Here is a 21,504-nt window from a genome sequence, read left to right as displayed (position 1 = left end):
CACACCAACAAGGCTGGCATTAATCCAAAAAACACAAAACAATAAATGTTGGAGAGGCTGCAGAGAGATTGGAACTCTTATACACTGCTGGTGGGAATGTAAAATGGTACAACCACTTTGGAAATCTATCTGGCGTTATCTTAAACACTTAGAAATAGAACTACCATACAACCCAGAAATCCCACTCCTCGGAATATACCCTAGAGATACAAGAGCCTTCACACAAACAGATATATGCACACTCATGTTTATTGCAGCTCTGTTTACAATAGCAAAAAGTTGGAAGCAACCAAGGTGTCCATCAACGGATGAATGGGTAAATAAATTGTGGTATATTCACACAATGGAATACTACGCATCGATAAAGAACAGTGACGAATCTGTGAAACATTTCATAACATGGAGGAACCTGGAAGGCATTATGCTGAGCGAAATTAGTCAGAGGCAAAAGGACAAATATTGTATTAAGACCACTATTATAAGATCTTGAGAAAAAGTAAAAACTGAGAAGAACACATACTTTTGTGGTTACGAAGGGGGGAGGGAGGGAGAGGGTTTTTTATCGATTAATGAGTAGATAAGAACTGCTTTAGGTGAAGGGAAGGACAACACTCAATACATGGAAGGTCAGCTCATTTGGACTGGACCAAAAGCAAAGAAGTTTCCAGGATAAAATGAATGCATCAAAGGTCAGCGGAGCAAGGGCGGGGGTCTGGGGAACATGGTTTGCCGGGACTTCTAAGTCAATTGGCAAAATAATTCTATTATGAAAACATTCTGCATCCCACTTTGAAATGTGGCGTCTGGGGTCTTAAATGCTAACAAGCGGCCATCTAAGATGCATCAATTGGTCTCAACCCACCTGGAGCAAAGGAAAATGAAGAACACCAAGGTCACACGACAACTAAGAGCCCAAGAGACAGAAAGGGCCACATGAACCAGAGACCTACATCATCCTGAGACCAGAAGAACTAGTTGGTGCCCGGCCACAATCGATGACTGCCCTGACAGGGAGCACAGCAGAGGACCCCTGAGGGAACAGGAGATCAGTGGGATGCAGACCCCAAATTCTCATAAAAAGACCAGACTTAATGGTCTGACTGAGACTAGAGGAATCCCGGCGGCTATGGTCCCCAGACCTTCTTTTGGCACAGGACAGGAATCACCCCCGAAGACAACTCATCAGACATGAAAGGGACTGGTCAGCGGGTGGGAGAGAGACGCTGATGAAGATTGAGCTAATTATATCAGGTGGACACTTGAGTGTGTGTTGGCAACTCCTGTCTGGAGGGGGGATGGGAGGATAGAGAGAGTTGGAAGCTGGCCAAATTGTCACGAAAGGAGAGACTGAAAGGGCTGACTCAATAGGGGGAGAGCAAGTGGGAGTATGGAGTAAGATGTATGTAAACTTATATGTGACATACTGATTGGATTTATAAACGTTCACTTGAAGCTTAATAAAAGTTAAAAAAAAAAAAAGGAAGACCCTCAGTGGGATGGAGGGACACAGTGGCTGCAATGATGGGCTCAGTTGTCAGGGTGGTGCAGGACTGCACAGTGTTTTGTTTTGCCCTGCGTGGGGTCGCCGTGAGTCAGAATGGGCTCAACAGGACAACACCACCGCTCTCTGGATTTACTGTTGTTCCTTTGTGAGTTTTCGGCCACCCACTTAGCTCGTTTATCCCTGTCTTCATTTTTCACCTGCATTTAAACCCACACATCTCCTGTCATGGCCTGTAACTGCACTTGACAGTGCTGCTATGTGGTCCTTCTGCTGAGGCCCAGGTAACGCTCTCCGGCTCCCACTGGGACTGTCCTCTTCTGCGCCTTACTCGAGTGTGGTTTTAAATCTCCAGGTGGGTTCTTAAACCCTCAGCTGCCCTTCCAGTGCTGACAGCTAGCATCGTGCTTTGTGGTCAGAGGCTGTGCTGTGAGATTGGTGTCGGGGTTTGCGGAGCCGTCTCTGTGGTCTGGTGCGTGGTCCCATGTTTGCTTACAAGGCGTGCATTTATTTCAGCTCCTGAGAGCAGGCACTGATCAATGAGACCAAGACTGTCCACTTTTATATCCTTGGTTATTTCTGGCCTGCTGACCTGTGAATTTGTGGGAGTGTATGGAAATCTCCCACTGTCCATGTGAATCTACGTCCTGGGCTTTATGGATGGGGAAATGTCCAGGCCCCCGAAGCCATGACTTTTGAGTCCTCTCAGGGGCGGGCACCTTGTCACCATGTGGTAGCTTCCTACCAATGTTCTCAAACTCACATGCCACTGGGTCTGACATCAGTCTTGCTACACCAGCTTTTACGTGGTTAGTTCTGGTTTACCGAAGGCCACTGCCATCAAGTCGATTCTGACTCCTAGCAACCCACGAGGACAGAGTAGAACTGGCCCAAAGGGCTTCCTAGGTTGTAAATCTTTACGGAAGCAGACTGCCACATCGTTCTCCTGCGAAGCAGCTGGCGGGTTCAATCGCCAGCCTTTTCGTCAGCAGCCCAGGGCTTGACCGCGGTGCCATTGAGGGTGCGGCCCTGGATTAGTGCATCTCTTGACCATGGTGCCACCGAGGGTGCGGCCCTGGCTCAGTGCATCTCTTCACCACGGTGCCACCGACGGTGCGGCCCTGGCTTAGTGCATCTCTTGACCACGGTCCCCCGAGGGCGCGGACCTGGCTCAGTGTATCTCTTGACCACGGTCCCCCGAGGGCGCGGCCCTGGCTCAGTGCATCTCTTGACCACGGTCCCCCGAGGGTGCGGCCCTGGCTCAGTGCATCTCTTGACCACGGTTCCCCCGAGGGTGCGGCCCTGGCTCAGTGCATCTCTTGACCACGGTTCCCCCCGAGGGTGCGGCCCTGGCTCAGTGCATCTCTTGACCACGGTTCCCCCGAGGGTGCGGCCCTGGCTCAGTGCATCTCTTGACCACGGTGCCCCCGAGGGTGCGGCCCTGGCTCAGTGCACCTCTTGACCACGGTCCCCCCGAGGGTGCGGACCTGGCTCAGTGCACCTCTTGACCACGGTCCCCCGAGGGTGCGGACCTGGCTCAGTGCATCTCTTGACCGCGGTGCCCCCGAGGGTGCGGCCCTGGCTCAGCGCATCTCTTGACCGCGGTGCCCCCGAGGGTGCGGCCCTGGCTCAGCGCATCTCTTGACCGCGGTGCCCCCGAGGGTGCGGCCCTGGCTCAGTGCATCTCTGGACCGCGGTGCCCCCGAGGGTGCGGCCCTGGCTCAGTGCATCTCTGGACCGCGGTGCCCCCGAGGGTGCGGCCCTGGCTCAGTGCATCTCTGGACCGCGGTGCCCCCGAGGGTGTGGACCTGGCTCAGTGCATCTCTGGACCGTGGTGCCCCCGAGGGTGCTGCCCTGGTTCAGTGCATCTCTGGCCCGCGGTGCCCCCGAGGGTGCGGCCCTGGCTCAGTGCATCTCTGGACCACGGTGCCCCCGAGGGTGCGGCCCTGGCTCAGTGCACCTCTTGACCACGGTCCCCCCGAGGGTGCGGACCTGGCTCAGTGCACCTCTTGACGACGGTCCCCCGAGGGTGCGGACCTGGCTCAGTGCACCTCTTGACGACGGTCCCCCGAGGGTGCGGACCTGGCTCAGTGCACCTCTTGACGACGGTCCCCCGAGGGTGCGGACCTGGCTCAGTGCATCTCTTGACCGCGGTGCCCCCGAGGGTGCGGACCTGGCTCAGTGCATCTCTTGACCGCGGTGCCCCCGAGGGTGCGGCCCTGGCTCAGCGCATCTCTGGACCGCGGTGCCCGCGAGGGTGCGGCCCTGGCTCAGCGCATCTCTGGACCGCGGTGCCCCCGAGGGTGCGGCCCTGGCTCAGCGCATCTCTTGACCGCGGTGCCCCCGAGGGTGCGGCCCTGGCTCAGCGCATCTCTGGACCGCGGTGCCCCCGAGGGTGCGGCCCTGGCTCAGCGCATCTCTGGACCGTGGTGCCCCCGAGGGTGCTGCCCTGGCTCAGCGCATCTCTGGACCGCGGTGCCCCCGAGGGTGCGGCCCTGGCTCAGCGCATCTCTGGACCGCGGTGCCCCCGAGGGTGCGGCCCTGGCTCAGTGCATCTCTGGACCGCGGTGCCCCCGAGGGTGTGGACCTGGCTCAGTGCATCTCTGGACTGCGGTGCCCCCGAGGGTGCTGCCCTGGTTCAGTGCATCTCTGGCCCGCGGTGCCCCCGAGGGTGCGGCCCTGGCTCAGTGCATCTCTGGACCACGGTGCCCCCGAGGGTGCGGCCCTGGCTCAGCGTATCTCTTTTCAGTGTTTGCGTTGTTCTGTTTTACCAGCTACCGGTTGCTGTCAGGTTGATCCCAACTCATTGTAACCCCAAGTATGACCCTGGGTATGCCCCGGGGGGTGCACATGGTGAACATGCTTGGTTGTTAATTGAAAGGCTGGAGACTCGAGTCTACCCACAGGCACCTTGGAAGAAAGACAAAGCAATCTACTTCTGCAAAGTCAGCCGCTGAAAACCCCGAGGAGCCTGGTTCTGCTCTGACGCACGTGGGGTCCTCACGTTTGTTTTAGGTCCTGGTATTTAGAACAGAGCCATGAAGGTGAAATTACCTGGTCAAAAAGCATGAACGCTTCTAAGGCCTAACTGCCCTCCAGAAGCCCTGTGGGTACAACACAGCGTGTCCCCAGGTGAGGAAAGCGGTCAGTGCTCTGCAGGGACCTTGACGTCTCAAAACTGGGGTTCTGGGGTGTGTCCCCAAACTCATGCATGGAGTCAGGATGGAGAAAACATTTATGCCACGCGAGGATCTGACAAACTGGATTCTGTCTGGCCCGTAAAAAACCTGCGTCTCTGTTTAAGGTATCTGGATCGAGAAGGGCGCAGGGGCCACTGTCAAATACCACTTCACAGTTGCAGTGTCACACAGCGGAGCTAGCTCACGGTGCCGTCACACACACAAACACCTGCCCTGCAGGCGAAGACCCCAGGGCCGCTACACACGCCAAAATGGCCTTGCTTTGCTCACCTTTTTGTGTCTTAAAGAATGATGCATTTTGTGGTGTTAGTGTGGAAAACCATGACACTTCCTTCAGGTGATGACAACACTGCTTCTGGTGACCCTAAGCGACAGTCCCGTGCACCCCGTGGACCCCAAGGACAGGTGTGGGGGTGCACCCTGACCCCTCCATGGTCTGTTTTCCCATCTTACCTTCCCCTTCCTGGAGCGCTTTCTGGTCCCCCACGGCTTCAGGCACCAGCTTCGCATAGGAGTGTTTCTCACTCGAGGCAAACTTCATAGTGTCAAAGTAGACAGACCCGTTGGAGGCATAGCTGGAAGACAGAGAGAAAGGGGGAAGATTCAGCAGAGCCAGAGGGCGTTGAGAAACCCCATAAGGACGACGCTGAGAACAAAGAGGGCGCCTCAGCCTCCCAGTGCTGCTGTAACAGAAACACTGCATATGGTGGCTTTAACAAACAAATTTATTTTCTCACAGTTCTGGAGGCTAGAAGTCGGCTTTCAGGGCACCAGGTCTAGGGGAGGGCTCTCTCTGTCAGCTCTGGGGAAGCTCCTTGTTTCCTTCAGCTTCTATAGCCCGGCACTCCTGGCTTCCCCGGTGATCCTCACATGGTGTCTTCCCTTGTTTGTCCTTGTTTGTGTCTGTGTCTGAAGTGCTCTTTTTAAGTCAGATGTAACTGGATTTAGGGCCCACCCGGCACTGGTAGGGCCTCATCGATTTGCAACAAAGAAAACCCTGTTCCTAAACAGGGTCACATCCACAGGTACACGGGTCAGGACTCAACAATTATTTTTAGGGACACAATTCCATCTGTAACACAGGGTCACCAAGCCCCTCTCTGCTCTAGTCTCTGCTCCTACCCTCAAGATTTGGTTCGCAGGTTGGCCCTCATGCCCTCTGATGAGCCCCTAAAAACCATGCTGGCCGTGTGGGCTGGGCAGGCACATGACAAGGACCCCAGGCCACAGAGGCAGACCCTCACTTCCTTGAGTGGCATGTCCTTCCTGCAGACCCTGCCCTGGGGGACGCGGGTATTCCACATTCTGTGACTGCACGGCCCCCGCCTGCCCCTGCCTCTGGTGACGACAAAGCCGTTCTGCGAAGCTCTTGCCTCTGCCTCCACGACGTGCTCCCAGATATTCTGGGCGGAAGGATCCATCCTCTAAGCCCGGGCCGCATGTGTCACCAGGTTTGACAAGTAGTCTCTGCTGCCCTGCAGGGATCTCGGGCGGATTACCCAGCAAGCAAGAAACGTGCAGGCAAGTTACACGCAGGCTCACGGTAAGCAAGGTATGCACGGGGTTATAGAAAGCAAGACACAAACAGTCTCACAGTAAAGCAAGATACGCCCGGGCTTATACGTGTTCACCTACTGACCTGCAGTGCACGATTTCACATGGTGAAAGACAGGAGAGATCACGCGCAACAGCCTAGTGAGTGAGTACAAACAAGCCTGTGCGCACCTTCCTTGTTGGGTAATCCGTCCTTGCAGGGATCTGTGTTTCACGGGGGAGGTAGGAGGGGACGCAAACACTTCCCCAGAACCCGCTCTGCTCTCGGGGACTCTCACCCAACTTCACTTCATCCATCCATCCGTCTGTCCGTCCCTGCAGCTCCCATCCACCTGCTCCCCAAAATGTGTGTTGGAGTCCTGACCCCTATACCTGCGGATGTGATCCTGTTTGGGAACAGGGTTTTCATTGCTGTGTTACCCAGACCAGGCCCAGGCAGGGTGGGTTCTAAATCTAATCACTTCTGAGTCGTAGGAAGAGCAGATTTGACAGAGAAGCCCGTGGAGAAGACAGATGCCACGTGAGGGTCATCCACAAGCCCAGGAACCACAGACGCCCAGGGGCTGCTGACAAGGAGGACCTGACCTGGCCGAGCCCTGATTCGGACTCTGCACCTCCTGAACTGTGAGAATATAAAAGTCTGTTCCTTCAGCCACCCACTCATGGCGTGTTACAGCGGCCCCAGGTGACAGACATGCCGTGACCTGAGCCAGGACTGTGTGTGCCTGCGACCCACACTGGCCAGCAGTGCAGCTCCCAGAGCAAGGGCACAGTGAACATGCTGAGGGCTTCTGACAGATACCTGTTCATGTCCCTCTCTCGTTTGTCGGCTTCTTCACGCTAATCTCTGAGACCCTAAGGGTGCCTAGCGCAGTCAGATGATGTTGGAATGGCTCACCTAGAGCCACAGTGTCCGCCTGATGGGCAGGAACACCACTCGGTGGAATCATAACAAAGAGCCGCTAAAACTGCAGTTTAGCAACATAGTGCTGAGTGAAGCCCACGGCCTCAGGTACAGGGCGAGGGCAGTGTGCTCCAAGTCTGCCCCGTACCATAGATGACCCCAGCCACAGGTGGCTGGATGGTGCCTGGCAGTGCCTACCCCTCTGTGGCCACAATGACCTTCACTGCCGAGCTTCCTGGCAGACTGGGGGCACTCTCTCCTCCTTCCCACAGTCCCCAGCAGCTCCTGGGCCTGGTCAGAAGACTTGTCAGCCAGATGCCTGCCGCCTTGGTGCTAGAATGGCCCTGGTTCCTGGTTTAGGCCGAGCTGTAACAGGGAGCCTGCGAGGCCTCTGGGGGCGGGTTGGGTATAGCCGGCACCCTCTACCCTCTTGCCTCGAGCAAAGTGGTGGGGTTTGTATGGTTAAACACCTGGCCTAACAGTTACTACTATATAAGCAAAGCATAGACGAGAAGGTTGCAGGGCAGGAAGCTTAAGTCAACGGGACCGAAACAACCAGATCAGAAATAACAAGGATGTTGACACAATGTGAAGAAGGTAACCAACGTCAAAGTCGGAAAAAAACCGAACTTGTTGCCGTCGAGTCGACACCAACTCCTAGCAACCCAAGAGGACAGAGTAGAACTGCCCCATAGGGTTTCCAAGGCTGTAATCTTTATGGAAGCAGGCTGCCACATCTTTCTCCCACGGAGGATTCGAACTGCTGACCTTTCAGTTAGCAGCTGAGTGCCTAACCACTGCACCACCAGGGTTCCTTTAACCAACATCACCAATCATTATGTCTAGGAACTGCAGAAATGGGTTTTGCTGTGTATATTTCCACCAAAAATAAGATAAAATATTAATAGTAAAAAAAAAAAAGCGAAAAACCAAGAGGGCTCTGTTCACAGGGCAGCCCTCAGTTACGGAAGCCAGCACAACTAAGAACACAGAGGGGCAGCGGGAAGGCCACTGCGGGGGACGTGAAGGAACGTGGCTGAGCCCCCTGCTCTCCCGGAACCCTGCCCAGGACACTGCCCGGGACACAGAGTGCAGCTCTGCTCAGCAGATCCTCATGGGAGGTTACGCGGCCCTGAGGGGCCATCGCACTTACCCGTAACCGTTGTCCACGATCCCCTGCACAAAGCTCACAATTTCGGGCACATATTCACTGACCCGCGTTAAGACATCCGGAGGGAGGACCTGTGGGTGACGAGAACGAGGAATTCCTGGATGTCTTCCCTTCTGGAAACTTCGTCTCTGACAAACACGCCCCATAGAAACGACATCTCCAGTTTGCACAGCAAGGGGCCCTGCACCCCTCGGCTCAAGTTCAAGGTCAATCTAACGTCATTTAGTTTGTGAGCTGACGGTGGCCTGGACCACACAGGGGATGCAGGGCAGGCACGGCGAGCACACACTCACGTTCAGAGCCGCCATGTCTTTGTGGAACTCTTCCTCCCAGAACTGGGGCAGTTTGGAGAAGATGGAGTTGTCTGTCACCTCGCTGCCAAACCTGGAGTCCAGCCAGTCAGAGAGCAGGTCCTTGGCTGCCTCCAGCAGCACCTGAGGAGAAGACAGGAGATACTGACACTGGCTCAGGGGTTCACACGACGGATGTGAGTGAGGGCAGAGTCGGCCCCATCAGTTCCCTGAATTCAAGGGCACACAGTCCCTGGCCTGAACCCTGGAGAGCTCTCATCTCACTGAGGACAATGCCCACGAGAGAGACAGACAAACATGGAGCCCACAGATGGGGGTCTGCGAGAGAGTGGAGGAAAAGCAGACTGGCGGGACCAGATGTCCAGAGGCAACCCCATGAGTGTCTGGGTAGAACTGGGCTCTATTGTGTTTTCAATGGCTGATATTTTGGAAGAAGACTGCCAGGCCTTTCTTCCAAGGCACCTCTGGGCGGACTCCAACCTTTCAGTTAGTAGCTGAGTGAGTGAACCAATTGCACCCCCCAGGGGTTCCAATAATAATAATAATAATAACAATAACAAAATGACAGCAGCCCCATCTAATTCGTAGGGTTTTAATAAATGACACATAAAATACTAGATAGAAACAGCATGGAAATCAGGAGTCCACAACTGAGTTGAATTGTTCTACAGGTCCTTGTACTGCTTGGGAAAGTGGGGGAAGGCCATTTAGCCAGGTCACTAAGCTAAGCAGAAACAGTACAATTTCCAGTGTAACCAGTAAAAGAACAGAAACTGAGATGCTCAAACTAGCGAAGGACAGGAAAGGAATTGGCCATGACCAAAGGCCAGGGAGGAGGAAAAGCAAGCACGGAGAGAAATGCCAGAGGGGCTAAAATCCAGAAAGAGCCCAGGAACATACCTAAGAAAGACAATGGGCTTTCCTGACTAAAGGCAGGACTGGAAGGCTGGGTTTCCAATCAGTGCCCCAGCCACGCAGTGACAAGAGAGTCCCCAGGCACAAGGACACACAACGAAGAAAGAAGCCAGTTTCCTCAGGGAAGGGGTGGGCACTGGGGGCAAGGAGATGCTCGTAGGCTCTCAGGCTAATGTCATTAGTGCTCGGTGGGGATGGTGGGTTTGTGGATATTACGAGGGAAGGAACGGGCCACAAGATGCTAAAAGATTTCATTACCTAGGAAGATGTGACCACTTCAAGCTGGAATACCCTCATCCAAATAGCCATAAAATTTATACAGCAAAAAAGCGATAGGTCAGAGAGAAACGGGCACACCTACCATCCTAAGGGGCAAAAGGAGTTGGTGAAGATATAAAAACACTAACAACACGGGCAACAAGCCTGATTTACTGGGCGGTGTGGAGAGCTCTGCACCGAACACTTAGAGAACACAGAAGCTTCTCGAGCATGGAAGGGCATTTCCAACGCCAACTGCCCACGAGGCCCTCCGTCCTCAGACCCGGCGTGGCCCGACCGCTTCCACTGACCGGTGCGCAACGAAGTCACGAGTGCCCCACAGAAAGCTAATCTGAAGAACACCATACACCTGGGAATTAAAAACATACTACTGAATAATCCCTGGAGTTAAAAGACATCAAAATGGAAATAAAAAATTCTTCGGAAGTGAATGTCGTCAAAATTTACAGAAGTGGCAAACAATGACACTTAAGAGAAAACGTGTGGCCCGAAACGCTCCAACCAGACAATGAGCTAAACTCCACTTTTCAGAAATGAGGCAAAAAGAGCAGGAGAAACAGGAAGAAAGAAGAGGGAACGAGGTCATTAAGAAAGGGCAAAAATTAATGAAACCGAAAAGGCAGAATAGGGAGGGTCAACAAAGCTGAAAGCGGGATCCCTGACAATTCTCGGATAGGATACAATTCCACTTAGAACCCCGGTATCCTGCGTGGAAGCTGACAGGCTGCAGACTGCCAGGACACACCGCGAGAGCCGCAGGCCCTGCTAGACAGCAGGGACTGAGAGCAAGAAATTCGAGTGGTGCACAGAGGGCGCCACGCGTGTCTGAGAACCTGACCCAGAGCAGGGATGGCACTGCAGACCCCTGGGGGAAGGAGGGGCTTCTGTATTTGGGGGAGGAAGTGGCTGGATGCCTACTGACACCGCTCACAGAAACTAATTCTAGAGAGACTGAAGGCTTACATGCAAACGGCCACACTCTAGTGACTTTAGGAAGAAATACAGGAGAATACCTTTTTGTCTCCCAGTGGGAAGGTTTCTTAAGACACAAAAGTCTAAACTAGAGGAAAAAAACCTGACACGTTTGATTCCAATAAAATTAGGACCCTCTGCTGATTAGGGGGCATCCCTGGTGGTACGAACGGTTTGTGCTCAATTACTCACTGAAAGGTTGGAGGTTGAATCCGCCCTGAGGTGCCTTAGAAGAAACGCCTGGTAATATATTTCTAAAAAACCAGCCATTGAAAACCCCACGGAGCACAGTTCTACTCTGACACATGGGGTCGCCATGAGTCGGACACGGAGCACAGTTCTCCTCTGACACACATGGGGTCGCCATGAGTCAGACACGGAGCACAGTTCTACTCTGACACACATGGGGTCGCCATGAGTCAGACACGGAGCACAGTTCTACTCTGACACACATGGGGTCGTCATGAGTCGGACACGGAGCACAGTTCTACTCTGACACACATGGGGTCGCCGTGAGTCGGACACGGAGCACAGTTCTACTCTGACACACATGGGGTCGCCGTGAGTCGGACACGGAGCACAGTTCTACTCTGACACACATGGGGTCGCCGTGAGTCGGACACGGAGCACAGTTCTCCTCTGACACACATGGGGTCGCCGTGAGTCGGACACGGAGCACAGTTCTCCTCTGACACACATGGGGTCGCCGTGAGTCGGACACGGAGCACAGTTCTACTCTGACACACATGGGGTCGCCGTGAGTCGGACACGGAGCACAGTTCTACTCTGATACACATGGGGTCGCCGTGAGTCAGACACGGAGCACAGTTCTCCTCTGACACACATGGGGTCGCCGTGAGTCGGACACGGAGCACAGTTCTACTCTGATACACATGGGGGTCGCCATGAGTCGGACACGGAGCACAGTTCTACTCTGACACACATGGGGTCGCCGTGAGTCGGACACGGAGCACAGTTCTACTCTGACACACATGGGGTCGCCGTGAGTCGGACACGGAGCACAGTTCTACTCTGACACACATGGGGTCGCCGTGAGTCGGACACGGAGCACAGTTCTCCTCTGACACACATGGGGTCGCCATGAGTCGGACACGGAGCACAGTTCTCCTCTGACACACATGGGGTCGCCGTGAGTCGGACACGGAGCACAGTTCTACTCTGACACACATGGGGTCGCCGTGAGTCGGACACGGAGCACAGTTCTACTCTGACACACATGGGGTCGCCGTGAGTCGGACACGGAGCACAGTTCTCCTCTGACACACATGGGGTCGCCGTGAGTCGGACACGGAGCACAGTTCTACTCTGACACACATGGGGTCGCCGTGAATCGGACACGGAGCACAGTTCTACTCTGACACACATGGGGTCGCCGTGAGTCGGACACGGAGCACAGTTCTCCTCTGACACACATGGGGTCGCCGTGAGTCGGACACGGAGCACAGTTCTCCTCTGACACACATGGGGTCGCCGTGAGTCGGACACGGAGCACAGTTCTACTCTGACACACATGGGGTCGCCGTGAGTCGGACACGGAGCACAGTTCTACTCTGACACACATGGGGTCGCCGTGAGTCGGACACGGAGCACAGTTCTCCTCTGACACACATGGGGTCGCCGTGAGTCGGACACGGAGCACAGTTCTACTCTGATACACATGGGGGTCGCCATGAGTCGGACACGGAGCACAGTTCTACTCTGACACACATGGGGTCGCCGTGAGTCGGACACGGAGCACAGTTCTACTCTGACACACATGGGGTCGCCGTGAGTCGGACACGGAGCACAGTTCTACTCTGATACACATGGGGTCGCCATGAGTCGGACACGGAGCACAGTTCTACTCTGATACACATGGGGGTCGCCGTGAGTCGGACACGGAGCACAGTTCTACTCTGACACACATGGGGTCGCCGTGAGTTGGAGCCGACCCCACAGCAGCTGGTTTGGTTTTGGTTCATTAGAGGAAAATCAAAAGATAAGGTAAAAATCGGGAGAAGGTATTTGCAACACAGAGCCCCAGTGGCACAGTGCTTAGGAGTTCGGCTGCTAACCAAAAGGTTGGCCGCTAGCTGCTCCTCGAAAACCCTATGGGGCGGTTCGACTCTGTCCTATAGGGTTGCTCTAAGTCGGAATCGACTCAAAGGCAAAGTTTTTTTCTCTTTTTTTGGTTATTTGCAACATGTTTTATTAACAAAGGATTACCATCTGGGACACACAGGCTGATCACAGGCCAATAAAAACACAACAAATCACCCAACGAAGAAAGGGACAAAAGGCATGTGCAGAGAGGCAGCATGGGGGCAGGTGAGCCCGTAAGAACACAGCCAGCCTCACGAGCGGTCGGAGAAACGCAAGCTCCAACCCCAGTGCTGCCACTCTATACCCTTCCTGGCGTGAAGGTCAGAGCCCGACAATCCTGAGCGTTGGCATCAACGCAGACGACATTCTGGACAACAACCTGGTGTCATCACCGTGCAGAAGAGTCGCCCACAGGCTGGAGGCTACCACCTTCAGGAAGGCCCTTGGTAGGCTTCTGGGAAACAAGCCGTTCCGGCAGCTGCGGAGGCTGGGACGCCGCAGCCCAAGGAGCCGCTGCCTGGACTGTCTGCACATACACGGTGGTTTACACAGAACACTTTCCTGCTGGAGTCAGGAATTGCGGTGCTCGCCAGGCAACCAGCACCAATGAAGATCTGGGTGCAGAGTCTCTCAGGGGCTTCCCTGGGCAGATGCCGTCCACGTGTGGAGCTGTGTTTTTGCTGCAGGGGGAGAGTGGGCTGGGTGTGACCTCCGGGGCAGGAAAGCGTTGGGAGCTGTGTGCGGACCCCTCCAGACTCTACCTGGGCTCCTGCTCACAGGCCACACACAGCCTGCCCTTGGGATGAGTCTCAGCCCTGAGTGCAGTGATGTGCTGAGTCCGTGCATCCCTCTGTGACTTACGGATATGTGGATGGCAGGGGAGGGTTGGGGATCTGACAGGCACCCAGACACAACCCCTCAGGCCCAACAGTTCCTCTCCCGGGGGCTCTGGCACCCATGCACCCAGAGACAGACACAAAACAGCCCATAGTGGCATTACTGGCCACCACAAAACCTGACTGCTGTCACAGAGCATACAGATGGGCCTGGTGTCCACAGAGCCCACAGACAGGAAGTAAGAGAGCTGTGGCTCCGACCCATGGATCCAGCTTAAAAGACACAACTTGGGGTGAAATGGCCAGTCTGCAAGGCTGTCAACACAAGGTACATTTGTAAAGTAAAATGCCAGAGGACGCAGGAATTCTGCCGACTGGCTCCTGGAGGCAGCAAGCTGGGACCCATGACACCTGAGTGCTGGCAGCGCTCTGTTCCTAAAGCCGCAGAGAGGGGGAAGAGGGGTGGGCTCTTGGTGCACATCTCCTTCTCACCCTTCAGCTCTCAGATCTACGCTACGTGGACTCTGTCAGGCTTCTTGGTGTCCTGTGAGGTTCCACAGATGACCAGCAGGGGGAGCTGGCATAAAGGAGAAGGGCCACCTGGGTGACACTCAGGGTGACCCTGAACTCAGAGTGCAGGGGTGCCAGGTTGGATGGGCTGTTAGGGGCGGCTACTCTGGCAGGGAGAGCCCAGAAGGAAGAGGATCAGGGTACCCCTTTTACCCAAGGCCCCATTTTTGTGTGAAGGAAAATCTTTGTAACAGAAGTAACAAAGCCAGCAAATGTGAGGCCCCAAGTGTGGCTGGCACCCCCTGCCCCCAGCACCAGTGTGCCCCGCTGCTCCATTCAACTTCAGTCTGCCTCCACTTCCTCCAGTGGCTGCCACTAAGAAATACCAGTGCGGCGGAGCCAACATGGCGCTACACACTGAAGCACCATGCCATCACTCCACGGCAAAGACATGAAAAACTAAGTAAAACATAGACAAACATCAACCCTGGAACCATATGCATCAAATGAAAGGATAAAGAACTCAACCAAGCACCGAATGGAGTAAGAAACTGACAGAAACCAGACAGCTAGGAGCCCTACAGACTAGAGGTCCCCTATCAGGTAAGGTGGCACAGATTCGCCATCTTGGACCCCTCAGCCACCACGTATGGTGGACAGGGAGTACAGGAAGGCAGCTTCACAGAGCTCCCTGCAGGAGACAGAGCACCCAGTAACCAGCGATACATGCTTTCCCACCCTCCTCCCTTCTTCCCTCTGCTCAGCCTCTGCCAGTTTCTGGAGGGCTGCAGTCACTTGGCTGGGAGACCCTGGCTCCTTGCCACTTGGATTTGTCCCACTTGCACTGGCTGGCTCTATCACTGCCATTTTTTTGGTGCCGTTATTGCTTTATTTTGCTTCTTTCAACTTCTCTCTCTCACCTCCTTCCTTTCCCTTCTCTTGCTCTGCATGCCATCTCTGCTCCTTCTTGACAGGCTGTGAGCACTGCTCAGATGGGAAGCCACTTCCCTGGTCCGTGCCACGCCAGTGGGCTCCCTGGGGGCCTTTTTAAAATTTTGTTTTTGTTTTTGTTTCTTGGTTTTCTTGTCTTTCTCTACCTTCCTTCTTGTCCTTTATCCTGAATGCTTGGAGCTGTGTACCATCTCTGCTTCTTCTAGACGGGCTATGCAGTGCCACTCAGCTAGGGAGCCACTTCCCTGGCCCACATCACCAAGCCAGTGGGCCCTCTTGGGACTTTTTTTTCCCTCAGTTTCTTGTTTCTACCATCCTTCCTCTATTTATTCCTGAACACCTGGCACCATGTGCCATCTGCTCCTTCTAGATGGCCTGTGGAGCACTGCTTGGCTGGGGAGTCCCTTCCCTGGTTTGTGCCACAAAGCCAGAGGGCTCCCTCAAGCATTTTTTTCCTTTCTTTTCTCAGTTTCTTGTCTACCTCCCTTCCTTTCCTTTCTCCCAGACGCCTGGCACTGTGTATCATCTCTGCTCCTTGACAGGCTGTGCTGCACTGCTCTGCTAGGGAGCTCTGCCCCGGTCCGTGCAACCGCACCAGTAGGCTCCCTAGGGGCACTTTTTTTTCTTTTTTTTTTTTTCTTGGTTTCTTGTCTCTCTCTACCTTCCTTCCTAATCCTTTTCCTGAACACGTGGCACTGTGTGCCATCGCCAGTCCTTCTTGACAAGCTATGCAGCACCACTTGGTGGGGATCCACCTACAGTTGGCTCCCTTGGGGTAATTTTTTTCTTTTCCCTTCAGTTTCTTGTCGCGCTCTACCTTCCTTCCTTCCCAACACCTGGCATTTTTCCCCCCCTCTCAGTTTCTTGTCTCTCTCTCTCTACCTTCCTTCCTTTTCCTTCTCCCGACCACCTGGCCATGTCTGCCTTTCTCTCTCTCTCTTTTTTAAATTTAATTTCTTATCTCTCCATTTCTTCCTTTTCTTTTTCCCAGCCACCTAGCTGTATGTCCTGTACCTGTCCCTTCTTGATGGCCTGTGCCACATTGCCCAGCTAGAAAGCCACCAAGACATGGCATCCCCTGGTCTGCACCAATCCAACAGCAGACTCTCTTAGCACTATTTTTGGGGGCTTCTGTTTCTCTCTCCTCTTTCTCTTCTTTCCTACACTCACTTAGCTCTACACTCCACATCTTCCCTTGTCCCTTCTGCCTATCTTCACCTTGTGCTGAGCATCACACCCTCGAATGGCACAGGCAGTCTGCCAGAACTGCCCTGCACTGACCCCGGCCTCACCCTGTGAGCCCCAGTACCTGCTGCAAATGACTCAGCCCAGGCCCTCCTCTTTGGTTGTACTGGCCCTGCTGTACCACAGCTGAGCAAGTGGCCCCGCTCATCGGACAAAGTGCTGAGAAGTATCCTGCCCACAGATGAGCAAACAACAAAGACAAAGACTGCCCAGCTCACCTGCTCAGACATAACCAAATAAAAAAGCAGGATGAAACAAACAAATCTGCAATCAGTAAATGATGAAAATAACTACTGACTGTCCCAAAGACAGCAGACAATATCAAAACATATAAAAAAAAAAGGGACCGGATGATTCAAATAGGTGTCCAAAACAAAACTGAAGACAACTTTCCAGTAGAAGAAAAGGAACTGGAACTACCTGAAAGGGAATTCAAATCTCCAATACCTAGGGCTACCCAAGAGATGAAGGAAAATGTAGACAAAAATGACAGAAAAAAAGACAAAATCAAGGAAAAGACAGACAAGATCATGGAAACGACAGACAAAACAATAGGATAATTCAGGAAAATAATACAGGAACAAAATGGTAAAATAAATTCACAACTAGAACTCATACAAAAACAGCAATTAGAAATCCAACGGATAAACAACAAGATTTCAGAAATGGACGGTGTCACAGAAGCGCTGAGGAGCAGAAATGGACAGTGTCATAGGAGGGCTGAGGAGCAGAAAGGGACAGTGTCATGGAAGGGCTGAGGAGCAGAAATGGACAGTGTCACGGAAGAGCTGAGGACCAAAAATGGACAGTGTCATGGAAGGGCTGAGAAGCAGCAACAGACAGTGTCACGGAAGGGCTGAGGAGCAGAAATGGACAGTGTCACAGGAGGGCTGAGAAGCAGAAATAGACGGTGTCACAGGAGGGCTGAGGAGCAGAAATGGACAGTGTCACAGGAGGGCTGAGGAGCAGCAATGGACGGTGTCACAGGAGGGCTGAGGAGCAGCAATGGACGGTGTCACGGAAGGGCTGAGGAGCAGGTGTGAATTTCAGGAATGGACACTGTCATATGAGGAGCAGGTGTGAAACAACGGAAGAGAGGATCAGTGAAATTCACAAATCCTTGGATACCACTTTGTTTGGGGAAAAATCAGAGGAAAAAAACAAAGAAAAATGAAGAAACACTGAGAATGATATGGGATACAATCAAAAGCAAAAATCTAAGAGTGATCGGAGTCCCAGAACAGGGGGAGAAAACAGAAAACAGAGGATCATTAAATTGGTGACAGAAAATTTCCCCAATATCATGAAAGATGAAAAGCTGAACATCCAAGAAGCTCAGTGAACCCCATGTAGGACAGGCCCCAAAAGAAAATCACCAAGGCATATGATAATCACGCTTGCTAAAACCAAAGACAAAGAAAGAATCCTGAGAGCAGATGGAGGAAAATGAAAAGTCATATTCAGAGGGGAAATAATAAGACAAAACTTTGATTGCTTGGCAGAAACCAGGCAGGCAAGAAGGCAATGGGATGACATATATAAAACCTTGAAAGAAAAAATTGTCAACCAAGAATAATATATCATGCAAAACTCTCACTCAAATATTATGGTGAAATCAGGGCATTTCCAGATAAACAGATATTAAGGGAATATGTAAAAACCAAACCAAATTTACAAGAATTATTAAAGGCAGTCTTTCGGTTAGAGAACAAACAACATCAAACAACTGCCTGAATCTAGGACGCAAGACCATATCAGCCAGATACCAACCTAGGTAATAAACTCCCGAGGATAAAACAAAACTAAAAGATTTACAACAGGTAACCAGCCAGGTTTATCTGCAAATGACAACAACATCAGAACAATAAAAAAGGCAATAGTGTAGGTACAGAACTTTCAAATGGAGAGGAAGTCAAGGTGATACCAAATAATAAGACTGGCTCAAACTTAGGAAGATAAGGGTAAATTTCAAGGTAACCACAAAGAAAGTTAACAAACCCTACGCATCAAAATAAAGAAGAGAAACATAAAGTCTCGGTAAACACAAAATCTTCAAAAATGAACGAAACAAACAAACAAAAAATTCACAAACAAAGGAATTCAGCATAGGAGAGTAAAAGGAAAAAGAAAATGTCAACACCACAAAAGAAAAAAAAAAGGCACTACAAAACGCCAGCAATAAACTCACACCTATCAATAATTACACTGAATGTAAATGGCCTAAATACACCCATAAAGAGACAAAGAGCGACAGAATGAATTAAAAAACAGGACCCATCAATATGCTGTCCACAAGAGACAATTTATTAAAATCAAAGGATGGAAAAAAATATATCATGCAAACAGCTTCCAAAAAAAAAGCTGGAGTAGCAATACCAATATCAGATTTAAAACAAAACCACCGTAAAAGACAAATAAGAGCATTATATAATGATTAGAGGGACAATCCATCATGGAGACATAACCATAATAAATATCTACGCACCCAACGACAGGGCTCCAAAATACATAAAACAAACTCTAACAGCAATGAAAAGAGAAACTGATAGTTCCACGACAAGAGTAGGAAACTTCAACACACCACTCACAGTAAAGGACAGAATATCTAGAAAGAAACTCAACAAAGATACAGAAGATCTAAAGTCCACAATCAGCCAACATGACCTCACAGGCATATACAGAACACTCCACCCAACAGCTACAAAGCACACATTCTTTTCCAACACACATGGAACGCTCTCCAGAGTACGCCACATCTTAGGCCTCAAGAACAAGGCCGGGGCCGACTGTGGAACAGACCATCAATTGCTCAAATGCAAGTTCAAGCTGAAACTGAAGAAAATCAGAGCAAGTCCACGAGAGCCAAAATATGACCTTGAGTATATCCCACCTGAATTTAGAGACCATCTGAAGAATAGATTTGACGCACTGAACACTAGTGATTGAAGACCAGACGAGTTGTGGAATGACATCAAGAACATTATACATGAAGAAAGCAAGAGGTCACTGAAAAGACAGAAAAGAAAGAAAAGACCAAGATGGATGTCAAAGGAGGCTCTGAAACTTGCTCACGAATGTTGAGCAGCTAAAGCAAAAGGAAGAATTGATGAAGTAAAAGAACTGAACAGAAGACTTCAAAGGGAATCTCGAGAAGACAAAGTAAGTATTATAATGACATGTGCAAAGAGCTGGAGATGGAAAACCAAAAGGAAAGAACACGCTTGGTGTTTCTCAAGCTGAAAGAATGGAAGTAAAAATTCAAGCCTTGAGTTGCAATAGTGAAGGATTCTATGGGGAAAATATTAAACTATACAGGAAGCATCAAAAGAAGATGGAAGGAATACACAGAGTCATTATACCAAAAAGAATTAGTCGATATTCAACCATTTCAAGAGGTGGCATATGATCAGGAACCGATGGTACTGAAGGAAGAAGTCCAAGCTGCTCTGAAGGCACTGGCGAAAAACAAGGCTCCAATGTTTTTGGATGGAATAGCAATTGAAATGTTTCAACAAACAGGTGCAGCGCTGGAGGTGCTCACTTGTCTATGCCAAGAAATATGGAAGACAGCTTCCTGGCCAACTGATTGGAAGAGATCCATATTTATGCCTATTCCCAAGAAAGGTGATCCAACCGAATGTGGAAATTATAGAACAATACCATTAATATCACATGCAAGCAAAATTTTGCTGAAGATCATTCAAAAACAGCTGCAGCAGTGTATCAACAGGGAACTGCCAGAAATTCAGGCCGGTTTCCAAAGAGGACATGGAACCAGGGATATCATTGCTGATGTCAGATGGATCCTGGCTGAAAGCAGAGAATATCAGAAGCGTGTTTACCTGTGTTTTATTGACTATGCAAAGGCATTGGACTGTGTGGATCGTAACAAATTATGGATAACATTGTGAAGAATGGGAATTCCAGAACACTTAATTGTGCTCATGAGGAACCTTTATCTAGATCAAGAGGCAGTTGTTCAGAGAGAACAAGAGGATACTGATTGGCTTAAAGGCAGGAAAGTGCATCAGGGTCGTATTCTTTCACCATACCTATTCAATCTGTATGCTGAGCAAATAATCCGAGAAACTGGACTATATGAAGAACAGGGCATCAGGATTGGAGGAAGACTCATTAACAACCTGTGTTATGCAGACGACACAACCTTGCTTGCTGAAAGTAAAGAGGACTTGAAGCACTTACTAATGAAGATCAAAGACCACAGCCTTCAGTATGGATTGCACCTCAACGTAAAGAAAACAAAAATCCTCACAACTGGACCAATGAGCAAAATCATGATAAACGGAGAAAACACTGAAGTTGTCAAGGATTTCATTTTACTTGAATCCACAATCAACAGCCATGGAAGCAGCAGTCAAGAAATCAAAAGACGCAATGCATTGGGTAAATCTGCTGCAAAGGACCTTTAAAGTGTTGAAGAGCAAAGATGTCACCTTGAAGGCTAAGGTCCGACCCAAGCCATGGTATTTTCAATCACATCATATGCATGTGAAAGCTAGACAATGAATAAGGACGACCGAAGAAGAGTTGACGCCTTTGAATTGTGGTGTTGGCAAAGAATAGTGAATATACCATGGACTGCCAAAAGAACGAACAAATCTGTCTTAGAAGAAGCATGGCCAGAACGCTCCTTAGAGGCAAGGATGGCAACACTGCATCTGACATACTTTGGACATGCTGTCAGGAGGGATCAGTCCCTGGAGAAGGACATCGTGCTTGGCAGAGTACAGGGTCAGCGGAAGAGGAAGCCCCTCAACGAGGTGGATTGACACAGTGGCTGCAACAATGAGCTCGAGCGTAACAACGATTGTAAGGATGGTGCAGGACCGGGCAGTGTTTTGTTCAGTTGTCCATAGGGTTGCTATGAGTCAGAACCGACACGACGGCACCTAACAACAACAAGGCCACAAAGCAACCCTTACCAAAATACAAAACAGTGAGATAATATCAAGTATCTTCTCTGATCACAATGCCACAAAGTAGAAATTAACAACAGGAAGACCAAGGAAAAAATATAAAATACATGGGAAC

The 21,504-nt window shown here is 51.2% G+C and overlaps 1 protein-coding gene across 4 annotated transcripts in view; it reads right to left on the bottom strand.

The window, feature by feature from the left end:
- Positions 1-21,504, bottom strand: part of CARS1 (cysteinyl-tRNA synthetase 1) — a 73,608-nt gene that overhangs the window by 28,454 nt on the left and 23,650 nt on the right. For all 4 annotated transcript variants that reach the window (XM_049892807.1, XM_049892808.1, XM_049892810.1 and 1 more), the window contains 3 exons: positions 8,624-8,764; positions 8,313-8,401; positions 5,155-5,276 (listed from right to left, as the gene is read on the bottom strand). In XM_049892807.1, the coding sequence (XP_049748764.1) occupies positions 5,155-5,276; positions 8,313-8,401; positions 8,624-8,764 (352 nt within the window). The remainder of the gene's footprint in view (positions 1-5,154; positions 5,277-8,312; positions 8,402-8,623; positions 8,765-21,504) is intronic.

This window comes from Elephas maximus, chromosome 7 (genome assembly GCF_024166365.1).
Source record: "Elephas maximus indicus isolate mEleMax1 chromosome 7, mEleMax1 primary haplotype, whole genome shotgun sequence".
NCBI classification, from domain to species: domain Eukaryota; kingdom Metazoa; phylum Chordata; class Mammalia; order Proboscidea; family Elephantidae; genus Elephas; species Elephas maximus.
Note: the sequence above shows the minus strand (reverse complement) of the source record. Positions and strands in the feature narration are given on the sequence as shown.